Genomic DNA, 21,850 nt, shown 5'->3' with positions numbered 1-21,850 from the left:
AGCCTAGAGCTTTGTTAGGGAAATTGGGGGGTGGGGGAACCACAATGAAGCCTATTGTCTCCTGTCCCCTCTTGCAGGAAACAAAAGGCTCCCAGTCTCTGGGGAGCCCTAGCCCATGCTTGTCCTCTGCCCAACCCCCAATGTCCAGCACACAGGGAGGAGCCAGGGCCACTGGAGACAGGAGGTTTTATTGATGCTGATGGGGGTAGGAGCCCAGGGGGTAGGGGGGGGCTGAGTCAGTCAGCGATGCATAAGGCCTGGGCACATGGAGGCAAGTTAGGGCACATTCATCTTCTCAGGATTCTGTGGCTCCTTTGAGGAAGAGAGCATCTTGAGGGGGGAGCAATTCGAAGAGCAGCAAGGGAGAGGTTAGAGACAGCTGAGAGTCCCTAACCTGAGGGAAGGAAGGCTGTAACATCTGTGTGGAAAGCTGGATCAACTGGTCAGTAGGGGAAAATGGGGAGGGGGCACTGGGTTGGCTTCTTGGGGAGGGATCCAACCTTGACCTGGGTGAGCTCTCAAGAATACCTGGTATTCCCAAGCAGACTGGGGCAGGGCCCGCAGCCCTTTTCCCTGTGGGCCTCCTTAAGGAGAAACAGGCATTCAGGGAGCCCCTTGGCAAGGGGTGCCAGAATTAGTCCTTAAGGCACAGCTGGGGGCAGACAAGGCGCCAAGGCACAACTGGTGGGGGGCAGGGGCAGCCTCCAAGCTGAGTGCCAGGGTCACAAGAGGACGCAGGACCGCCCACGCTTGACCGGCGTGGGGTTGAGCACAGCCCGGACAGCCTCAGCGAACACTTCCTTGACGCCGTCCTGCTGCAGGGCCGAGCACTCGAGGTAGCGCACAGCATGGATCTGCTTGGCAAGCGCCTGGCCCTGCTGCGGCGTGATGGGCGCCTGGCCCTGCTCCTTGAGGCGCCGCAGGGTGTCAGGCTGGGCTCTCAGGTCCTTCTTGGTGCCCACCAGGAGGATGGGTACATCGGGGCAGTGGTGGCACACCTCTGGGTGCCACTTGTGCCGCACATTCTCGTAGGAGGGAGGACTTGCAATGGAGAAACAGATGACAAAGACGTTGGTCTGAGGATACGAGAGTGTGCGGAGGCGGTCGTACTCCTCTTGGCCCGCTGTGTCCCACAGGTTCAGGTTCACTGTGCGCCCATCAACTGCACTCTGGGCGCTGTAATTGTCGAACACTGTGGGGATATATTCCTTGGGGAAGGCATTGGTTGTGTAACAGATGAGCAGGCACGTCTTGCCCACAGCCCCATCGCCCACCACCACACACTTGATGCTCTGCATCGTGGGTGCAGCTGCTGCAGTGGAGGCAATGCCTCCTTCTCCTTCCGGGCCCCTCTGGATGCAGTAACCTAGGAACAGATGAGAGGGATGCTCTTGGTCAGGGAGGCCTCTACCCATTGGGAAGAAAGAATGGGGGCATACAGAATGAAACCAGCTCCTGTTCTCTTAACCTGACACCACCCTACAAGCCCATCAAGACAGACCTTAGAGAGAGAGGTACACAATGAGACAGAGCAAGGCCTTGAGACGAAGCAAAGATGCCCATGTGGAAGGAGGCTGGCACTATAACGTGTAGTGTGTTATGTGAAGCACATAGATTCTGGTGCCAGACTGACGAAGGTCAAATCCTAGTTCTGCTATTTCCTAGCTGTGTGAGCCTCGACAAATTACTTACCCTCTCTATTAGTGAGTAGTGGGGTTCAGTTTTCTTATCTGTATAATAGGGATAAAATAATACCCACCTTATTGGGTTATTATGAAATTATATAAAGTAACATATGTAAAGCATTTAGGACAGTGCCTGGTCATAAGCATTTAATAAGCATTAGCTACTTTTATTTTTCCTCCAGACAGTGTAGACACAAAAGGAGGGTGCACAGGTGTAGGAATCTACCTACAGATCCTCTACCAGATACAGACCCTTCCCACCTAGTACATGAGAGGGGTTCTGGCACAACCTGGGACAGGGTGCTGTCCCAGCTCTCTGAGATGCAGCCATCGGTGGAATCTCTCCCAACTCAGGGCTCGCCCTGCCCAGTGCACTGATATTTCAACTCCAATCCTGACATCTTGGCTACTGAGTGTACTCAGTACACTTAGTACACTTTGGTTTGTAAACCAAAAGGCACAGTGAGAAACCTGCTGAGTGAGGAGCATAATTCTCTAGACAGCTGCCCTACCTCAATCCAGGGTGCCCTGGGGATAGGGAAAAGGAGGGAGAGCTTACACCATCATTTCTGTAAGCACGGTAAACCCGGTCTGGCCACACACCCAGGGTGGCAACTTCGTACAGGGGAATATGGGAGCATGAGCTAGGGCTGGGAGCTGGTCTGGAATCTTGGTAAGGAGTGATGAACGAAGCAGAAGATGTGGCTCTTAGACATGAACATCTTTTCGTAAGCCCCTGGGTGGATGAGGCAGACCCTCCAAGCCCAGCCAAGAGGGATGAACAGAAGAATAAAACAAAAACCTGATTTCCCCCTTAATCTTCTATACCTTTTTTTGAGATCATAGCACCTGCCTCTGAAGAATTTCAGGGACTTCAAGACTCTTGGGTAGAAAATACAGTGCCATTAAAGCTGTTATCACTGAATACAAACTAGAGTCAGATTGGCCAGGGATTATAATCACAGCTCCACCAACTAGTCATATATGGTCTTGGACAACATATCTGAGTTTCCTGAGCCTCAATTTGCTCATCTGTAAAATGGGGGAAATCTTGCCTATTGTGTTAGAATTGTTCAGAGTATGAAATGAGCTAATGTGTAGAAAATGTTTGGCCTGAGGCGTGGCACATTGGATGGGCTGCTACCAAATAATTATTACTGGGGTGAGTATGAGAGAAGTCCCAACTCTAGCCATTACTCTTCCCATTTGCATCTCACAGGGCCTCAGGGTGAGGAACTGCTCTTCTGAATTCTGGAACAGAACAGAGCTTCCGGAAACCTTGTGATTATTTATAATGCTGTGGCAGAGTTTCTCCTCTCATTGGCTACTTCCTCTTGGCCATGAGGGACTTTTGCTGGCCAGTATGTGACTTCCTTTCCTTGACTCTCTCCCACAACCAGGCCCGTGCTCCCTAGGAAGGGACAACCTGTTTTAGACACACCCAGATCTCCAAGTATCCCCTGTTCTGCCAAGCACCATCATCACCACTGGCACATTCTCTCCATTCCACTTTTATACAGTGTGAGAATGCACCCTGCTCTGAGAACCCCTTATCTCTCAGCCTGACCTCTCAACCACTGGTTCAAAAGCCTCAAAAATCAAATTGGGGATTGTGGGGTGAGGGATTCCCCATTGGGAAGTGAAAAGGAACTCTGGTGGTGTAGGACCTGCATAGGACCCAGGGTTTGGTCCCAGCTTCCCCTGGGACTAGCTGGGAAGGAAATGGTTTCACTCTATGAGATTGTCTCTGGTTCGCATTAAAAATATTTCCATCTTAACTTGCATGAATAAGCATGTATGTTCAATCTCATGAGAGGATAGATCAGGGAATGGGTCCAGCAAGGAGATAAGGACCCTCTAGGGCAGGGGTGTCCAAACTGCGGCCCACGGGCCACATCCATTTTTTATTGGCCCGCAGCAAATTCCAAAAATATATTTAGTTTACTTAAATAAACCAGGAGAGGCAATACATACTTCACCTCGAGTGAGTGGCCCAGCTGTTTGTGTATTTTACTGCATATGGCCCTTGGTGAAAAATGTTGAAAAAAGTTTGGACACCCCTGCTCTAGGGCAATGGAGAGAAACTCAGACTGGAAGTTGAGAACTAAGCTCTGCTCTTCTGCTGACTCACTGCAAGCAAGCCTGAGGCACTTACCCTCCCTGGGTCTCAGTTTCCCAGTCCATGAAATGGAGAGAAAAATGCCTGTGATAAGGTCATAGGTGGATGAAATCAGGTATGAAGAACCCTTGGCGAAGGGGATAGAATGATGGGAGTAGGAAAGGCTCCCAGGAGCACAGGGTGGGGGAATGTGAGGGGGCTGAATCAGTTAGCAAATGGCATAAGGCTGGGCACAAGGGGGCAAGTTAGAACACATCCTGTTAGGATTCTGTGGCCCCTTCCCTGGGGAAAGGAGAGAGTATCTTATGTGTATATGTCGGTGTGTGGGGGAGAGGAGGTCGGGAGGGGCTGTTTGCTTATATCCCTTGGATTACCTGGGAGACCGCGGCATTTTTGAGAGAACTCCTGGGCCTGTAACTCTTCAGTTCCACACAGAGCAGGGGCGTGGGCAATGGCAGTATGTCTGGGAACTCTACCCCCACAGGCCCAGCACTGGGCTGGCCCAGGCAGGAAGGCAAGGAGGGAACTCTGATCAGCAGTCACAAGGCCTAAGAGACTGGAAGTACAGTGGCTCCAGGCTGCTCTCTAGGGAGGTGGTTATCAGCCAGCGATCAGTAAATCAACCCTCAAAGGACTGGGGGTGGGGGTAGGAAGGTGGCAGGGCAGCTTCTGAGCTGGCAAGGGAACAGGATTGACAGCAGAAAAGGATCATGAGTAAGGCAGTGTCCAGAAACAAGCAGGGCAGAGGCAGCGTGGTAAAAGGCCACGAGAAGTGGATACCCGCATGTGACCTCCTAGCTTCACCTGCTGACTGCCCTCACGAGGTATAACCCTTTACAAATCCCATGGTATTGTGATTTGACACTTCTAACAACCTATTGGTACTATTTCTATTTACAGATGAGGAAACAAACTCAGAGTTAAAGTAACCCAGCATCACACAGCTAGTTAGCATGGGAGCCAGCACACAAACTCGTTTTGCCATCCAAAGTCCTGTTTTCCTCAATGTATCACACAGCCTCCATGCTACCCTTTACCAGCTAAACTTCATGACCTTGAACAAGTAAGTCACTTCCCTTCCTGGTGCCTCAGTTTCTTCATCTGTACAACAGGAACGACAATATTTGCCCTCCCTGCCTCAAAGGGCAAGCAAGGATCCTGAGCATGGGAATAAGTGTGCTTTGTGAACTGGAACGTATTATGTGCACGGGAGGTGAGAGGAGCAAAGCCTTTCATCCCAAAGGGCAGGAAGCACTGGGTATACAGGTTTCTGAGTGGTGGCATAAACCCAGAAGTCCCTATTCGGGTGTATCCCAGACCCTTATCCTCTCTCCCAGCACGACTTTTTTCTCGGAAATCTTACGGCCTGAACTGCGTCAAGTAAATTCCCACAGCTCATTTGAGGGTGCTTGATAAAGGTTAGGATCTAATCTGTGCCAGCGGGCGAAGGGACAGGCAGTGCTGCAGGAGCCAAAGGACAGTGGACGGGCCAAAGTTAGCGGGCAAATGGAACTTACTCGCTAGTTGACATTTTTTTTTTAAGAACTTCTGTTTAGTAAGTAAATTAACATTTGCTGATCTGTATAGTATTAACCACATGATAACGACCTGTTCTGACTTTTTATTCCCTGCTTAATTCAGATCATGTATGGTCCCTCATTTTGGTGTTCACAGTTCTTCATACTCTGGTAGGGGTTTTGGAGTCAGGTCGACCTGGGTTTAAATCCTAGTTCTGCCACTTATAAGCTAAGTAATAATACCAACCCCACAAGATATTATAAGGCTTAAGTGCATTGATGTGCAACCTACGTGTACCATTTAGGCATCTGCAAATGTGAGTTCCCAGCTCCCTGCTCCCGAGGGGTCTTCACGGGCCTCTGTAAACAAGCCCAAAAGATTCTTGCCTCTGAACGTTTCCTCTCATTCTTCCGTTTGCTGCCATTCCCTCTCCCCTCTCAAATCTTCCTGAATCCTCAAGGCCTAGCCCAATCTCAGTCCAATGAGGCTACCGAATTCTCCTTTCTTTGCACTCCCATAGCATGGCCACCCCTTTTACCCCTTCCTTGGCTCCAACTGATTCTCCCCAATAGTCATACATAAGTTTCCTGGCTTGTGGGTGCCCCCCAATACTGGAGGCCTGAGCTTCCCTCAACTTTCCTACAGAAAAGCTGAATACAATACAGGGTTGAGGACATAGGAGAAAGCAGCCAGTGCCTTCTGATGTGCTGGCTTCTGTCCATTACTGAGCTCTGGAGAGTTGCCTCAGAAGCCCAGAATTGGACTAATACCTCCGCAGCCAACACTGCAATGCTGAGTCTTTTTGGACAGCAATGGCAGCCAAAAGCTTTGACTGGGATAGGCAGAAATCTCTCTTCCCAGTATCAGCTGGACCTGGCTCTGACAGGGAGCACAGCCTATGGAAGTACTACCCATGGGAGCCCAACTCTGAGTGTGGTCCCTGGCGCCCAGCATGCACCCCGTGGAGCCTGGTCTTGGGGTGTGGCCCACGCAGGCCCAGAAGTGAGGAGGGAAAGGAAGCAGAGGATTGCCTGATTACCAGATCTCTGTGGCCGTTACAGCAGGGGAAGTGTCCCAATTGGGAGTGGGGGAGGGGAGGGATGGCCCCTAAGAGATGGAGGAGTGTGGAAACAATGGGAACCAATGTACCACAGCCTCCTAAACTGCCACCCTGACACTGGGCTCCCCTTCTGCAGCTCTCGGTGAAACTCACTGTAACTATAATCCTTCTCTGGGATTCTGATTCTGAGCTCTGGCCACACCACCCTGATCCTGTACAAGCCCCAGAACACACCAAGCAGCACACGTATTCGCTGTCCCCATGGGAATCCAGCATTTCTTCCCCTCATCCACCCTCCAACTCGCATCAGGCAGCTCAGAAGGCTCCAACTGCCTCAAGGGACCCTCTTGGTCCTCCAGAGCCAAGCTCTATTGCCATCTCCTCCAGGAGAGTTTTGGTAAATTACGCCAGTTACAAATGACTTACCCGTGCAAGGTCTAGTCCCTGTTTCTCTCACAGGCACATTGTATCCTGCGTCACAGGGAAGCCGTGCTGAATCTTATCTCTTGTCACTAGACTGGGAGGGCCTAGATGATAAGGTCCTGGCCAGTCTCCCTAGGCTGAGCACAGTACATAACTGAACTCACTCACTCCGTCCTGCATGTCTTTGCACATGGGAGTCCTTCTTCCTGGAATTCCTGCTCACCCTCTTCAGATGCACTGTCCTTCACAGCCCAGTTCTGTTCCCAGCTTCTCTAGGATGTCACAGCAACCCCCTCTCCTGCCCTACCTTCCCCAGCACTGTCTGTACTGTTCACTGCACTGAACGAACTGGGTGCCTCATGAGGAGGGAAGCCTGTCTTGCTTCCAGAAGCCCAGCTGCAGACTGACACACATCTCCTCCCCCATCAATCCAGACTTTGATTCTGGGGACGAGGAAGAGCCCCGATGCCCAGGAGATACAAGACAAGGGCAATCAACTTCTTCCTCCCCGAGGAGTACAATTTAGGGTAATAAACACATACGCCAGACTGTCCTATCCTCCCCTGAAAGCGTGAGTGGGGTGAAGCACGCACAGCTAGCCCAGGATGAGGAAGAAGGTGGGTAGGAAAAGTGGTCCTGATGAGGCTGAGGACTGCGGCTACCTGAAGACCCTCGGGTCAAGGATGAGGCGAGGGTGAGGGTCAGTGTTGGAAATGGCTTCAGAAGCTCTGCAAATCTGTTTATTTGTTTATTTGGAGAGGTGATATGAAGAGGCTCAAAGAGGCTGCAGCCGGCTGCAGCTGGGCTGGGAGGAGGAAGCTGGGGGAGACATGAGATCACTGTAGGGCTGGGACCAGGCCAAGGGCTGAGTTTCTCTCTTCCCCTTCTCCCCATCAGCCGGGACACAACCCAGAGAGCCTAGTTCCCATCCTTAAAAAAAAAAAAAAAATCCATGCTGGTGAACTCCCTACCTCTTCCCATTATCCACCCTTCAGCCCCTGCACTGCACTAGGTAGGGTAAGAGCCAGAAAGAGTTGCCTCTACCCACTAGAGGGTGGAGAGGAGGAAACAAGAAACCAGACAGTTGTAGCTGGGAAAGCGGGTAGAGGATGGGACCCTTTCACTAAATCCCAGTTCCCTTCCTTCTCTCACCATCCCAGTACTTGGGGTGCTCCAAAAAGCGTGAGCCCCTGGGCCGGAAAGCTCTGGCAGGGGGAGCTGAGCTGCTCCCCTCCCCCACCAGGCAGCAGAGAGGAAGGCTGAACACTAGCTTCCTCCTCCCTTCCCCCTAGCAGCTCAGCAGTCCCGGGGCCCCATGAAAGGCCTGTGAAGTGGCACTTCCTTTGCCTTTGCTCATTTCACACGAGGCTGTACACAAGTGCCGTCCTCCCAATTTGGCCTCCCCCACCTGTAAATACCCACAGAGACCCAGGATCACCGTGTCCCTTCAGACTGGCCCCAGGCCCGCGGGGGTTTCCACAAGGGAAAAAAACATCAGGGAGGAAACTCCGGCATCTATTTTCCACTGTCAGTGGGGCACAGCTGGAGCAGGGCACAGGGTACTCTCCCATCTTGCTGTCCCTTGGCAAAATCCCCAGCACTCTCCACTCTCATCTCTCAACCTGTAACAATCCTTGGACTTTGGGGCAAGGGGCCCCAGTTCCTGTCCCTGGACAGATACTTAGAGACTACTCAGGCCTGTCGGCTCAAGGCTAGCATGAGACAGGAGGGCCCGGCTCAAGGCTAGCATGAGACAGGAGGGCCCGGAGTGGAGGCCACTGCTGTGGGGAGCCTCTGGGGGAAGGGGAGTCAGAGCTATCGGTATTTTCCACGCTCTGTGTAGGAACTGATAGGCAACTCCTTCATGTTGAAGCAGAGCCACGAGAGACAAAGTTGATCAGAGTTATAGAGATATTTGGGAGCAAATGCAGGACAAAGACCTGGTTCTCCTAACCTCCAGCCTGAGGTCACTTCCACAAAGCAGAGAAGGTGAGGATTTTTTCTCAGGCCTAGGAATGGGCCCATCATCACTGGCCTTCTTCAGGATGATTCTACCATGATTTATCCCTTCAGAAAATGGACCCAAGGGGTCAGATTGACATCTGAGACCTTTTTGCTTCTAAGTTCTCAGGCTCTCATGCCTAGAGCATACTGGGGCATCTACGATGTGGAACTGACATTACTGGACAGACAGCCATCCTGTCCCTGTCCTAGCTGAGGAGCTCCTCCTTTAGTCTCTAGCTCCTGGGGAGATGCCCTCCCCCGCATGACAGGAGGACAAAAGAGGAAGCTGGATCCTGGACAGGAAAACCAATCTGTTCTGGCCTAGACTTTGTCTTTGGTTTCCCTCCTCACAGACCTCTACAAGCCTCACCATTAATGAATCTACACTGCGTATGGAGGGAGGGCTCTTCAGTCTGGGCCCTGGCTTACATCTTCTTCCCAGGGGTCTATCCATCCTCATTCTCGTATCTTCTCAACCATCTCACTACAGCCACAACCTCTCATACCTTCCCGCTCATGACCCCCTAAAAGGTCACACCACCCACCTTATTTGCCCTAACATCTTCCCAGAAATAACTCTCCAGATCCAATATTCCCAACCAGGATTTGTGACAATCTCACATCAGCCACTTCTTTTCATGTCAGGACTTTGGTTTTATTTCTTTAGCCAAGAACTCAATAGCAGCCTCCTAGGTTGCAGGCACCCCCCCCACCCCCATGATATTTTCCCATTTAGACCTCTCCTACCCTGGTCATATTTTTTCTAGCAATGATTTTCTTGCAATTAGCTCAAACCTCCAGTGGGACCAGATTCTGCCCGGAAGAACCCGTCTCATCCATCCTATCTTCACTGCCAGAGACCTGTGGGTTGCTCAGTTATGCAGAAACCTAAAATAAGTACCCATTGGCAAGGCGGGAGTCAGGACTCCTAGGTGGTTTTTACTGAGCCGTGATGCTGGGAGGGTGTCTTGCATACACAGCCTTCCCTGAGCAGGATTTAATGTAGGTCCCCGAGATTTCCTCCCAGGGCCAAACCCCTTACACCTCCCAGAAATGAGTAGAAGACACTGGTGGGTGGACAAAGAGACAGTTCATGGGAGAGGGCAGCTGTGAATGGAAGAGAACAGAATGGGGAATAGGAATAGCCCTTAAATCTAGCTGTGCTTGGGAATCCCAAAAGAGTAGCGCTTGATGCCCTCCCCCCCTTTTTTTTCTAGTGGAGAGAAATGAATAGAGTAGCCTGGAGGAGACAGAGAGAAGCAAGATCTCACAACATGCATCCCAAAGGCTTGAGGAAAGAGCCCTAGAATGGGGACAACAAGAGCTTACAGAGCCAGTCTGGACTAAAGTTAGACTCAGGAGAAATTCCTGGTAAGAGAGGGAGTAGGATCTTAGGTAAGAGGGTGAATATTAAGGAATCCTGAAGGCAGAGGGGTCAGCAGACTGCAGAGGATTACTGTCACCAAAGCCCTGATGCAGCCAGGGCACGTAGGTACCCAGCCTGGGCAGGTCCCGGAGGGCAGCAAGAAGGGAAGAGGGGGCAGATACCTTTGTTTCCCGCTCCTGTTCTTTTCCTGAATTGGCACTAAAACAGGTAAGACTGAAGTTAGAACAGCTCTAGTCTTCTCTCCAGAACACTGCCTTTGCTTCCTCCCTTTCCTTCTGTCACACCTAGCTGACTTGGTCCCATTCTCCCCAGCAGGCAGTGCTGGAACCAGTAAGCACTGGAGTCAGGGGCCTTCCGGCTATCCTCTGGCCTCCAGGCCTGGCCTCTTGATCAAACACCCAACGGTCTGAGTGATTTTGATTTCCCACGGCCTCTCTCAACAGTCTTATTACTGTGCCACTCTACCCTAACCACCATAGACTGCTTCCTCCTAACCTAACCACAACCTCACTCACTGCAGGTTCCCTTCATTCTACTGGCTTCCCCTGCTCTGGGCCCTCTCAAGGCTGAGAGCAGTTATTTTGTCTCCAAGAGATAAAAATTTCGACACACAAGACACTTGCACGCACGTACACATATAGAGAGGTTTTCTAGCCCTTTAATCATCTCTATTACTGGGAGGTTGCAGCCTGCCTCTCTGAGCTGGGGAGGTTTGAAAAGGCTCTGAAACTCACCAAAGATCCTGATGCCAAAGCTGGGGATAAGTGGCTGAAAGGAAAGAGACAGAGGGATCAAAAGAATGAAGAGAGATGGAAGAAGCAAGAGGGTAGATACATCTGTGGGAGACTCAAGCTGAGCAAAGAAGGGGGTGGGGGTAGGCTGCAGGGGACAGAGATGGACAGAAGGGCAGGGTAGGTGAGAGGTCAGGGCCTTGGCATGACTGTGTGTTTGGGGGAAAAGAAACTGAAGAAGATTCGAGAAGCGGGTGTTGGAGGGTTTGTGGGTAGAGTCTGAAGAAGGAATGGAAGAAGACAAAGTGAGAATAGAATTTAGAGACTACCAGTGAGGGGTGGGGGTGGGTGAGAGGTAGACTAGGAGATGGCTCCCAATCATTTCCCAAAGCCAGAACCCCTGCTGCCTCCCAGAAGCCCTATAATTCTCTCTATCTCCTGAAAACAGTGTGGCTCTCAGTGATACCATCTTGTTAGGGACTATCAGTACCTCTGAATGAGAGTCCTTCCAACGCTAGTCACAGGACAAGACCAGACCCTTTCTCTTCCTCAGTTTACCCCCAAAAGAGCAAGGCCAGGCACCCCTCAGCCAGGCACAGCGGGTATTTGCTCACCAAATACCTGTTGCTTGGTTCCATGGATGGAGAGGTTGGGGCTCAGCAAAAAGACATAGAGAGAAAGATTGGGGTCAGCGGGGCTCCCGCGCCCTCCTAAGTGCAGAGGACCCTTGGGCGCAGCCTGCGAGCAGGGTCTGGGTTGGTACCAATCTTCCAGTGAGGAAGCACGTCCTCTGCAGGCTAGGGCGAGAGGCCAGACACCGCCCCCCTCTCAACCTCACAACTGTCACAACTGCCAGACCAGTGGGAGCGCCATCTCCATCCCAGCCATCCCACCCCACTCACTGTAGAACAGCTCCCCAACTTCTGAGGGCACCTCACCTCTGAGTCCCACATCCCAGCTCTAAACCCTTCCACTTCAGAGACTTTTCTCTCCGGGCGCGAGACCTCCGACCTCAGGGGCCCCCCGCGGCTCCAGGGAGCCGGTACAGCCGCCCACGGTACAGGAACCCATCCTCCCGGAGCTGCCGCCGGCTCGCAGGGGCTCGGTCCCCGCCCCGCCCGCCCGGCCGCGCCCGCCCAACTTGCAGCGAGCCCAGAACCTCCCGCCCGCGGCCTCCCGCAAGCAAACTTTCTGGGCCGGCGCCCGTGCCCAGTCCCGGACAGGCCGGGCTCCCTTCCCCGGGACCCCCAGCCCGCCGGCCCGCGCCGGGCCTCACCTGGAGCCCTCCCCGCCGCGGGGGAGCTGGGGGCGGCGGCAGCAGCAGGCGGCTCCAGAAGGAAGTGAGAGCGGGAGGCCGGAGGAAGTGGGGGGGGCGGTCCCGGCAACCGGGGCGGAGCGCGGGGGCGGGCCGGGGCGGGCCGGGGCGGGGCCCCACCAGGATGTCCGTGGGGCTGGACCCCCACCCTCGGTCTCTTCTCCACCCCCAGCTTCGCCCCCGGCCCGGTCCTGGGCTCCCTGACCCCAGCCCTCTGCCTCCGAAGGTCAGTCCTCCCAGTCTCCTCCTTGCCACCCCAACCCCCGTAGAAGCCCTAGCCTAGGCTCTAAGCTTTTGTCCCCCTCCCCGTATCTTGCCCCCATCAAGCCCCGCGGGAAGATGCTGAGAACAGGCGCCCCTAGGCCTGATGCCTACAAGCCCAGGAGTCGAGCGATACCCAAGGCTCGGCGTTGGCCAGAGTGGGTCAGGCTGGGGCAGTCCCCACCCCTGCCCGGAACCCCGAGGGAGTGGGGAGTGGTGGTGATTCAGCAGTGGGAAGGCCCCAGACCCCTGGGGAGAGTGCGGAGACTGGGGGAAGGGGAACTGGCGTCAGCACCCGGGGAAAGACAAGATCAGCAGAGGCGCAGGCGGAGTCGCGGGCCCCAAAAACAGGATGTCGCGTCGTCGTTCCGCACCCGGCCACTCCGCGCGCTTGTGCTCTGGGGAGGGGGCGGGGCGGACAGAGGACGTGGGGCTCCCTTCGCCCCCTCTTCTCGCCGGAGCGCGCAACTGCTTGGGCAGAAGGGCCGCACCCAGGCCTGAGACCCTGCTGCGGCCCTGGGGACAGGCGGGTGGACAGACTCGTGGGCGCCCTCTGGTGCTTCTGTTCCCCGGCGTTGCTCTTGGAGCTCTGACTTGAGAAGAAGGAGCATCCTCAGTTCAACACAAACTTTCTGAGCGTCTACCACGTGCAGAGCCCAGTGCTAGGTGCTGTGCAGGAAAACCGAGAGGCGCTTAAGACGGGCTCCCTGTCTCCAAGAGGCTTTCCAGATAAAGAGGAAGAACAACGAAAATAGCGTAACCTTTCTGAGCTTTAATTCTATCTTTGGTAAAATAGAATAACCTCTTTTTCATCCTGTAGTTGTGAAGATAACATGACAATTGATGTAAAAGGCCTGCTGTCAATGTCTGGCTCAAAGTAAACACAAAACAAATGCTTTTAAAAAATAATCATACGAATATAAGAATGAGTTCCCTAAACACAACGTACCTGCCCTCATCTTTGAGTCTTTACCCATTCTGTTCCCTCTGCTTGATTTCTTTCCTGTATTGAATGCTAGGGGAAAAAAATAAACTTATTTTTTCACGATATGACCCTAATGGCCTACTACCTGTCTGGCTGCCATCTTCGCCAGTTCGACAAGCACACACATACTACTTCTACCATGAACTTGAGAATCTCTCCTAGAGCTATCCAGTGGAAATATGTGAGCCAAATATGTAATTTAAAATTTTCTAGTGATGACACTTTTTTGAAAAGTCAAAAAAAGGTAAGATTAATTTCAATAATACATTTTACTTAGCCCAATTTATCCAGAATATTATCATTCAACATGTAATCAATATAAAATTATTGATTATAAAAATGAATAGGATACTTTACATTCTTTTTTTTTTTTGGTACTAAGTCTTTGAAATCTGGTGTATGTTTTACACTTACAGTACATCTGAATTTTGGCTAGACACCTTTCAAGTGCTCAGTAGTACATGTAACTAGAGGGTATGGTATGACACAGTGAAGTTAGAGCCTCCATCACATACAGGCTGGTAAGTGACTGAGTAGATGAATTCACTCTCTGTGATCCTTCTGGGGAGGCTTCCCCTAACCCCTCAGGCAGAGTTTGGGTCTCTCTTCTCCTTCCCCATAGTACTTGGGACAAACCTCCTCTCTGTGGAGGAGAGGAGAGCTGGGAACACAAGGGGAAAATCTGATTCCTCTCCATACCCTACTGGGAGTACATGGCTAGTACTTGGCATTTGATGGTGAAGAAAGGTTTGTGAGTTTCCATAAAAGACAAGGTTTCATGGAGGACCACACACTACAACAGCTTTCATGAAGCTATTAAAAATTGTGTCCTAGAACAAAGGTTTTTGAGTTGTGTTCCTAGAGTTTCCTTTCCAGGATTTGAGGGCAGGAAAATAGTGGGGCTCCCTTCCCTTTAACTAGAGTTGGTTAACTTTTATCTGATTTATATACTACTGTTCTGGATGAAGAAGTCATTACAAAAATTTTTTTCTGTAACAATACTTGAATGTCAGTTTTAGATTTATAGTAGTAAAAGTAAGGTACACGGAAAAGTAGGGTACAGTAGACCAAAAGGCTGGATTGGCAGCTTGGGGTTAGACTTGGGCATGCCTGGCCCTGGTTTAGTTGCTTAGGTAGGAGAACCTGACTTGGCCTTGAGAATTTCATGGTCTGGTGCGATATGGGACTGCTGTATATGAAGCTACTGGAAGACAAGACCTGAAGTCTAATCTTGGCTCAGGCAGACTGGCTAATGAGACTTTGGGCTAGGCCTTACCCTTCTCTGGGTCTTAGATTCCTCCACTGGAAAACAAGGGTTTGAACCAGATGATATCTTTAAGCTCTGACCTTCTATGATACACTTTTCAAAACAATAATTAAGTAATTAAGGTTTATGCGTGTAGCATATTGCTCATAGTTTTTTCATACCATTTAGGTTATCTTGTTTTGTGCTCTGGTTAATTGTATCGGTGCCTAATGTCTGTATCCCCCACTGCCTAAGTCCTTTGAGGTTGTGTCTGATTCATCTCTGTGTCCACCCACTGGGCCTGGCACAGGCAGGCCTGAGCACATATTTGCCTTCAGTATACATCTGTGGAATTAAATTGCCTTAATAAAGCACTAATATATGTAAAACCATCAGAGGCTAGGTGGCTTGGAACCACTTTTGTGGCTCAGATATAGGAAGGGCTGATAGGCCAGAGGAGAGGGAGACAGGTAGATAAGTAGAGCTGTCTGCAAAGGCTTCTTGGAGAAGGAGGATGCTGAGCTGAAGAGGGTAAGAAGAGGGTATAATCCCAGATGGGCTATTTCTTCTTCCTACTCTTTCACTTTGTTTCCTTGAATAGGTGAGTTCTCAGCAGGTGGTGTAGGTTTGTGTTTACAAGCATCTGAGAGACAAGGACACCAAGCTGGGACATTCATAAGTGAGACAGCATATGACAGCATACTTGGTGGGAGTAGGATAGAAAGATCACAGACAGGTTCTGGAGCCAGACAGTCCAGGGTTCAAATCCTGGTTGTGCAACTTATATTGTGCCCTTTGACAAGTCATATGACCTCTCTCATTCATTCCTTGAACACATATTTACTGAAAACCTTTTCTGGGCCAGGTATAGTATCATAGCAATGATGCAATGGTGAAAACATAGACAAGCTCTTATTCTGATGCAACTAGCAAGGGAGGTAGATCTTAAACAGGTAATCAATCATATAAGCATACAGAGTGCTGTGAGAGCGGATAACAGAGCCATTTAGTTTCCTTTTAAAATGGGAATGACAATACTGTGTGCTTTCTGGGATTGTGAAGATTAAATGAAATGATACAAATGGAGCATCTAGCAGATTGCCCGCGGTACAATAAATAAACATTAATTAATTTCTCTATATGCCCGTAGTGGTCTCAGCTTCCCCCCACACACACACCAATTCCTCTCTCTTTCTCAAGGTCAAAAATGCTAAAGCTGATTGGGTCCCCCTAAAAGAGCAGGATGGAGATGGAGAGGAAGAGGAGAATGGCCCTGAACTGATCTCACCGGCCAGGGTGGCTTCCAAATGGGTCTTCCCAGCCCGTCCTCACTGAGCTCCAGCTCAGTGACCAGTGGCCCACTAGCGTTTTCCACTCAGTCGCAGTCCCAGCCTCTTCGGGCTAACACTAAATCTGAGTTTTCTTTTGTCTCTGACGTGCCTCCAGGGACACAAACTTTTTGAGATTCCTCTTCTTTGTTCTTTGCTCTCTCAGCCTGCCTGAGGAGTAGGAGTCTCCCCCTCATTGCTACCCCCAAAGACAGCCTGATGTCCTATTTTGTGACATGGGAAAATGATGGGCAAGAAAGAAGATTGCAGAGAGAACGAACATGGGAAGTGACAAATGAAACTAAGTTCTAGAGTAGCATCCTATGATCCATTGTTCTGATTCCCTGTGAGGAACTAACTGGGTGGGGGGAGGGGGATGGAGGGCATGCCTGTTCTCCAGGAGGGTCAGGCAGAATGATACTTGTCCTGTTTGCCTCCAGGACGTCTTTGCATCTTTGAGGTTCTCCAAATTGGATGGTACCTAGTCACCTGGATAATCCTCTCTGGGAAATTCCTCCTTCAGCCCTGGGGTGTTCAGGAGCAACTTAGTTTGCCCAGAGTCACACAGCAGAACCGGATGTGAATTTAGGTAGTCTAATTCCAGAACCGCTCACCCTTACCCATCCATGTGCCTCTGCATCGCCTCTGACTGCTTTAGGCAGTTACTTGTTCCTCTTCCGTGCTCCCTCATCTGCCCCTGTACCTCTCTCTCTCTCTCTCTCTCTCTCTCTCTCTCTCTCTCTCTCTCCATATATATATATATGTATTAATACATATATATATATATATACATATATATATTATATATTTTGGATCCATTGAGTAGCTGTTCGTAACAACCCAGTTTATACCCTCATAACCCTCAAAGAGCTCAGTTTTCATATTGTTGTTAGTAGTACTCATGAGTACTCAACTACTCATATTGAGTACTTGTTAGGAACACCTACTCAAAGGATGTTAAATGAATGAGTGAATAGTGGCAGTAAGATTCTAAAACTGATTCTGGCAGGGGAGATGATTCTCTGTGAAACTAGCTTGGGAAGAGTTGTTAAAAGCCAAGATCTCTCTTTCCTCATTCACTATGCAGTCAAGACCCTGGGCAGCTTCTCAGTGACGGTTGTATTTTCCATGTTTGGACACCAGGGAGCTCCACTAATAACACAGTCCAAACTCAGGGATTCCTAAATTTTTCTGAGCCAGAGATTTAATACTCTGTTACTCTTCTGCTGAAGATTCTCTCACTTTCCAAATGAAAGCTATTGGTAACCAGAAACCCTGTGGTGTAGAAGAATCACAGCTAGACGGCAGTACAGAACACACATCATTCATTCATTCACTCAATCATTTGTTCACTTTTATTAAGTACCAGGTATGTACTGGGTAAAGTCCCAGCCTGGGAGAATATAAAGATGAATGAAATGCAGTCCGTGATGAGTGTAAGGCTAATGGGGAAGATAGATACTTATTAGATAATCACAATCCAGTTATACGAGTACTCTAAGGTATAGCAGAAGACCGCAGAGACAGGGCAGGTCAGGGAAAGTGCCAAAGGAAGGAAGGGGTGACTTTTGAGCTGGACTTTTTGGTTTTTATTAACTAATCGTAACTTTTGGTTGATGCTAGGCTGTCATAATTGGTCAAGGTATGGGTGCTTTTATTTCACTTGAGCTGAGAGTTGAAGGATGGAGAGGAGATCCCAAAGGAGAAAAAGAGCTTGATGTGGTTGCCGCTTCATTTCCTCAGCTTCAGTTTCCTCCTCGGTATGAGTATAGCATTTAATCTAGCAGAGCTCTTGTGAGGGAGGAGATGAGATAATAGATATAAAAACTTTTGTAAATTGTGGAATAGAGGCATAAGAATTCTTCATCCAATTTGATTTAATCAACACCTGCAGACTATCTATGAGGTGCAAAGCCCTCAGAGTGATTCAAGAGACATACACCTGGCACATGGTAAAGGCTTCGTATATAGGATTAAAAATGATAAAGCTGAAAAATGAAAAGCTCTCTTCTTGCAGACGTTACACTTACATGAGAACCCAACATAGGAGCTAGTGAGGTGAGAGTCAAAGCTTCTGATCCAGGCAGTTCCATGAGGTCTCAGGATTATCCTGTTTTGTAGAATATTAAAGCTGAACTAGATCAATAATCTGGTACCTATCCATCCCATAGTTGGGGAGGTTGAGATCCAGAATGGAACTGGCTTTTCTGATGTCATATGATCTTGGAGGCAAAGAGGAGACCAGAATGTTCTTCCTATTGTCCAGGTCATGGTTTGGCTCCCAGACAGTATTTATTTTTATTCTCAATTGTGGTAAAATACACATAAAACTTACCATCTTAACCATTTTTAAGTGTACAGTTGAGTTGTGTTAGGTATAGTCACATTTTTTTACAATGAATCTCCAGAACTCTTTTCATCTTGCAAAACTGAAACTATATGCATAAACCTTAAACAATTCCCTATCCTCCCCTACCCCCAGCCACTGGCAACTGCTATCCTATTTTTTGTCTCTCTGAAATTCATTACTCTAGGGATCTCATGTAAGTGGAATCATAGTATTTGTCTTTGTGACTATATTGTACCATGCAGAATTTCCTTCTTTTTTAAGGCTGAATAATATTTCATTTTATGTATATGAGGTCTGACAATTAAGTTCTCAAACTTGCTGCAACAATGTTGCTAACCTTTTTTGATATCAAAGGGATTATTCATTATGAATTTGTACCAACTGGACAAACAGTTAACCAAGCTTACTATTTGGAGGTGCTGAAAAAGCTGCATGAAAAAGTTAGACGACTTGAACTTTTCACCAACAATTTATGGCTCTTACATCACAACAAAGCACCAGCTCACACGGCACTGTCTGTGAGGGAGTTTTTAGCCAGTAAACAAATAACTGTATTTGAATACTCTCCCTGCTCACCTGATCTGGCCTCCAATGATTTCTTTCTTTACTCAAAGATGATGGAAATATTGAAAGGAAGCCATTTTGATGATATTCAGGACATCAAGGGTAATACGATAATAGCTCTGATGGCCATTACAGAAAATGAGTTCCAAAATTGCTTTGAAGGGTGGAGTAGGTGCTGACATTGGTGCGTAGCTTCCCAAGGGGAATACTTCGAAGGTGACTATAGTGATATTCTACAGTGAGGTATGTAGCACTTTTTCTAGGCTGAGTTTGAGAATTTAATTGTCAGACCATGTATACCACATTTTAAAAAGAATCCATTCATCTGTCCATGGACACTTGGGTTGTTTCACCATTTGACTATTGTGGATAGTGCTGCTATGAACATGAGTGTACAAATATTTTTTTGACACCCTGCTTTCAATTTTGGGGGGTATATACCCAGAAGTGGAATTACTGGATCATATGGTAATTCTATTTTTAGTTCCCAGACACCATTTTAACCTCACAGGAAATGCAACAGGTTCCAAAAGGTTCAAGTTCTTGGTATGAAAAGTTAACAGACCCTCACTTCCTGCCTCTAAGATCCAGGTTCTTTATACTGAGTAGGTTATGTGTTTACACCCCCAAAGAAATCATGTGGTAGCTAAGAGAAGCGATGCAGTTGAGTTTAAAGGAAGTTGTGTTAAGCATGCTTTCTTTTCGTTTCTTCTTGTGTGTTTTCTTGGACAAAGGAGTAAACAGGCAGGTTGGTTGGCTTAGGCAGAAATGACAAATTACCAGTCTGAGTGATTAATTTAGGCTGCAGATGTGTTTTGTGTGACCTATGCAAGGTTTTACACTTTTCACAATTAGTTGCTAATACTAAAGAAAGGGATATGTCATATAAAAGTCTAGTTTTCCATCTTCTCTTGAAGATGACCCAGCAATACTTTAATTTAGGCTGCAGATGTGTTTTGTGTGACCTATGCAAGGTTTTACACTTTGCACAATTAGTTGCTAATACTAAAGAAAGGGATATGTCATATAAAAGTCTAGTTTTCTATCTTCTCTTGAAGATGACCCAGCAATACTGAGCCCACCTTCCTGCCTGCTCTGTCCAGTGTGCCACAGTCCGGTCCCCACCACTCCCTGTTATTCCCACCTACTTCTCTCCATTTTATTACGTATCTGCTCACTTTGCCATCTGAGTTTAAGACCGTTGGCTCAGAGTATAAGTCTACTAGAACCTAGGTTAGGAGTTCATCTTCTGTTCTGGCCAATTTTTGAGCACATAGTTATTACTCAAGACATATTTGAGTGCATTAACTCATGTCCACTTATTATGTGCAAGGCCTCTGAATGGATGGATCCTCTTTCCCCAGAGATGAATAAGGCATAGCCCCTGACATCTTTAAACTCACAATCCTATGGGGTGGGAGGAGGCAGATAGATGTGTGTGGTCCAATTCTGGACCAGAGGGAGTGATCAGAATAAGAGTTTCTGAAGAGGAGTCCTTGAACTATATATGGAAGAAGGAGAGGCTAACAATATGAGGAGCTGGGGGAGAAGAATTTTTCAGGCAGAAGCAACAGCAGATGCAGAGGCCGTGAGGTGGTTAAGGCTCGATGTGTTTGAGGAACTTAAAGAAGGCCAGTGTGACTGGAGCTTAACAGGAGTGGGGAGAATGGTAGTGGATGACGTTAGTCGAGTATTTTTATATCAACAGCCTAACCCTTAAGCCAGGCAGCTGTTGGGCAAATCCGTGTTCCCGGTTTGGAGGGCTTGCTCAGAACAGGTAGCTGGCTTAGCACTGTCAGTCAGGAGAGGGACTGGGCCTAATCCCTTCCTCTGTCTCCGGTGCCAAGGACAGGGTAGGGCACAGAGCAGGTTTCAGTAAAGATCTGCTGACAGTATACTTGAGAAAAGAACAGGAAGTGCAGGCTCTGTTGAAGGAGGCCCAGGCGCGGCTCTCTTCATTGGGTAACTCATTCTCAGGTCGCCAACACCTCCTCCAAGCGGCTGGGAGAGTTAAGATTCGGGAAGGAACCAGCTACAGGTCCTATCCGCAAAAACCTCAAAGGGGAGGGGATTTGAGAGGCAGGTAGGAAAACAGGCTGTGAAAGTTAAGGGAGGGCATCCTCCTTAACTTGTATGAGGCGGATAGGGTTGGACCCTTTAGCCTAGACTTAAGGGATGTGTAGGGCACTTTTACCTTTGGTGGTTTGGACGTTTCATTTTGTTTGCTGGCATCATTTCCTCTGAAAGCAATGGCAGTCCTTAATGGGCCTCCCGCGGGGCGGGTGCTCTTCATTTCCCCAACCCTCCGCAAAAGGGCGGGGCCTCCCAGGGGCTGGTGTTCTGTCAGCAGCACCCACACTTGCCCGCCAGGGGCCGCTGCACACGGGTGAAGAAGCAGGCGGGTTCCTAAGCTGCAGAGAGGCGGAGGCCGATTGGCTGCAAGACGCGGTGGAGGGCGGAGCCCGCAAAGCCGGCTGCGAGTGGGGGTTGGGAGCGCACCCCCGGCGGAACAGGGTCCGGCGGTTGTCCCCTCCAGCATCCTGGGGCGGCAATCTTCGTGCCGCGGGCCTCTGTCCAGCTTGGCTCTAGAGCTTAGGCGAGTGGAGCTGCACTGAGGCCCATAGATCCGGGCAGGGCAGCTACCACGGTGGTCACCGCTGCCGCCGCAGGCCTGGGTTACCTGAGTAACTGCGTGTCAGGGGCCCGCCCGCGGGTTTGACGGCGGTTAGCGCGGGAGAGACTCTTGTGGGGGAAGAAGAGGCCGGGACCCGACCCTTGGCGCGAGAGAGGGGTGCTGGCGGAGCCTAGCGCGGACTGGGGCTTGCAGAGCCCGCCTGGGGCTAGGGACACCCGGTGGCTGCCTCCAACAGGTTA

The 21,850-nt window shown here is 49.6% G+C and overlaps 1 protein-coding gene across 2 annotated transcripts; it reads right to left on the bottom strand.

The window, feature by feature from the left end:
* Positions 1–169: 169 nt before the first annotated feature.
* On the bottom strand, positions 170–12,506 carry RHOG (ras homolog family member G). Of its 2 annotated transcripts, none has more exons than XM_081064073.1 (2): positions 12,204–12,506; positions 170–1,366 (listed from the first exon to the last, which is right to left on the bottom strand). In XM_081064073.1, exon 2 carries the CDS (start codon positions 1,296–1,298, stop codon positions 723–725), a length of 576 nt encoding a protein of 191 aa, XP_080920199.1. In that variant the 5' UTR covers positions 1,299–1,366; positions 12,204–12,506; the 3' UTR covers positions 170–722. The 2 variants fall into 2 exon arrangements, with proteins under 2 accessions (XP_080920199.1, XP_080920198.1); XM_081064072.1 differs by lacking the exon at positions 12,204–12,506 and adding an exon at positions 6,809–7,146.
* Between the last annotated feature and the right edge of the window lie 9,344 nt (positions 12,507–21,850).

The sequence above is a fragment of the Rhinolophus hipposideros genome (assembly GCF_964194185.1).
Source record: "Rhinolophus hipposideros genome assembly, chromosome: 10".
Lineage (NCBI taxonomy): Eukaryota > Metazoa > Chordata > Mammalia > Chiroptera > Rhinolophidae > Rhinolophus > Rhinolophus hipposideros.
This window is presented reverse-complemented; position numbering and strand designations above follow the sequence as displayed.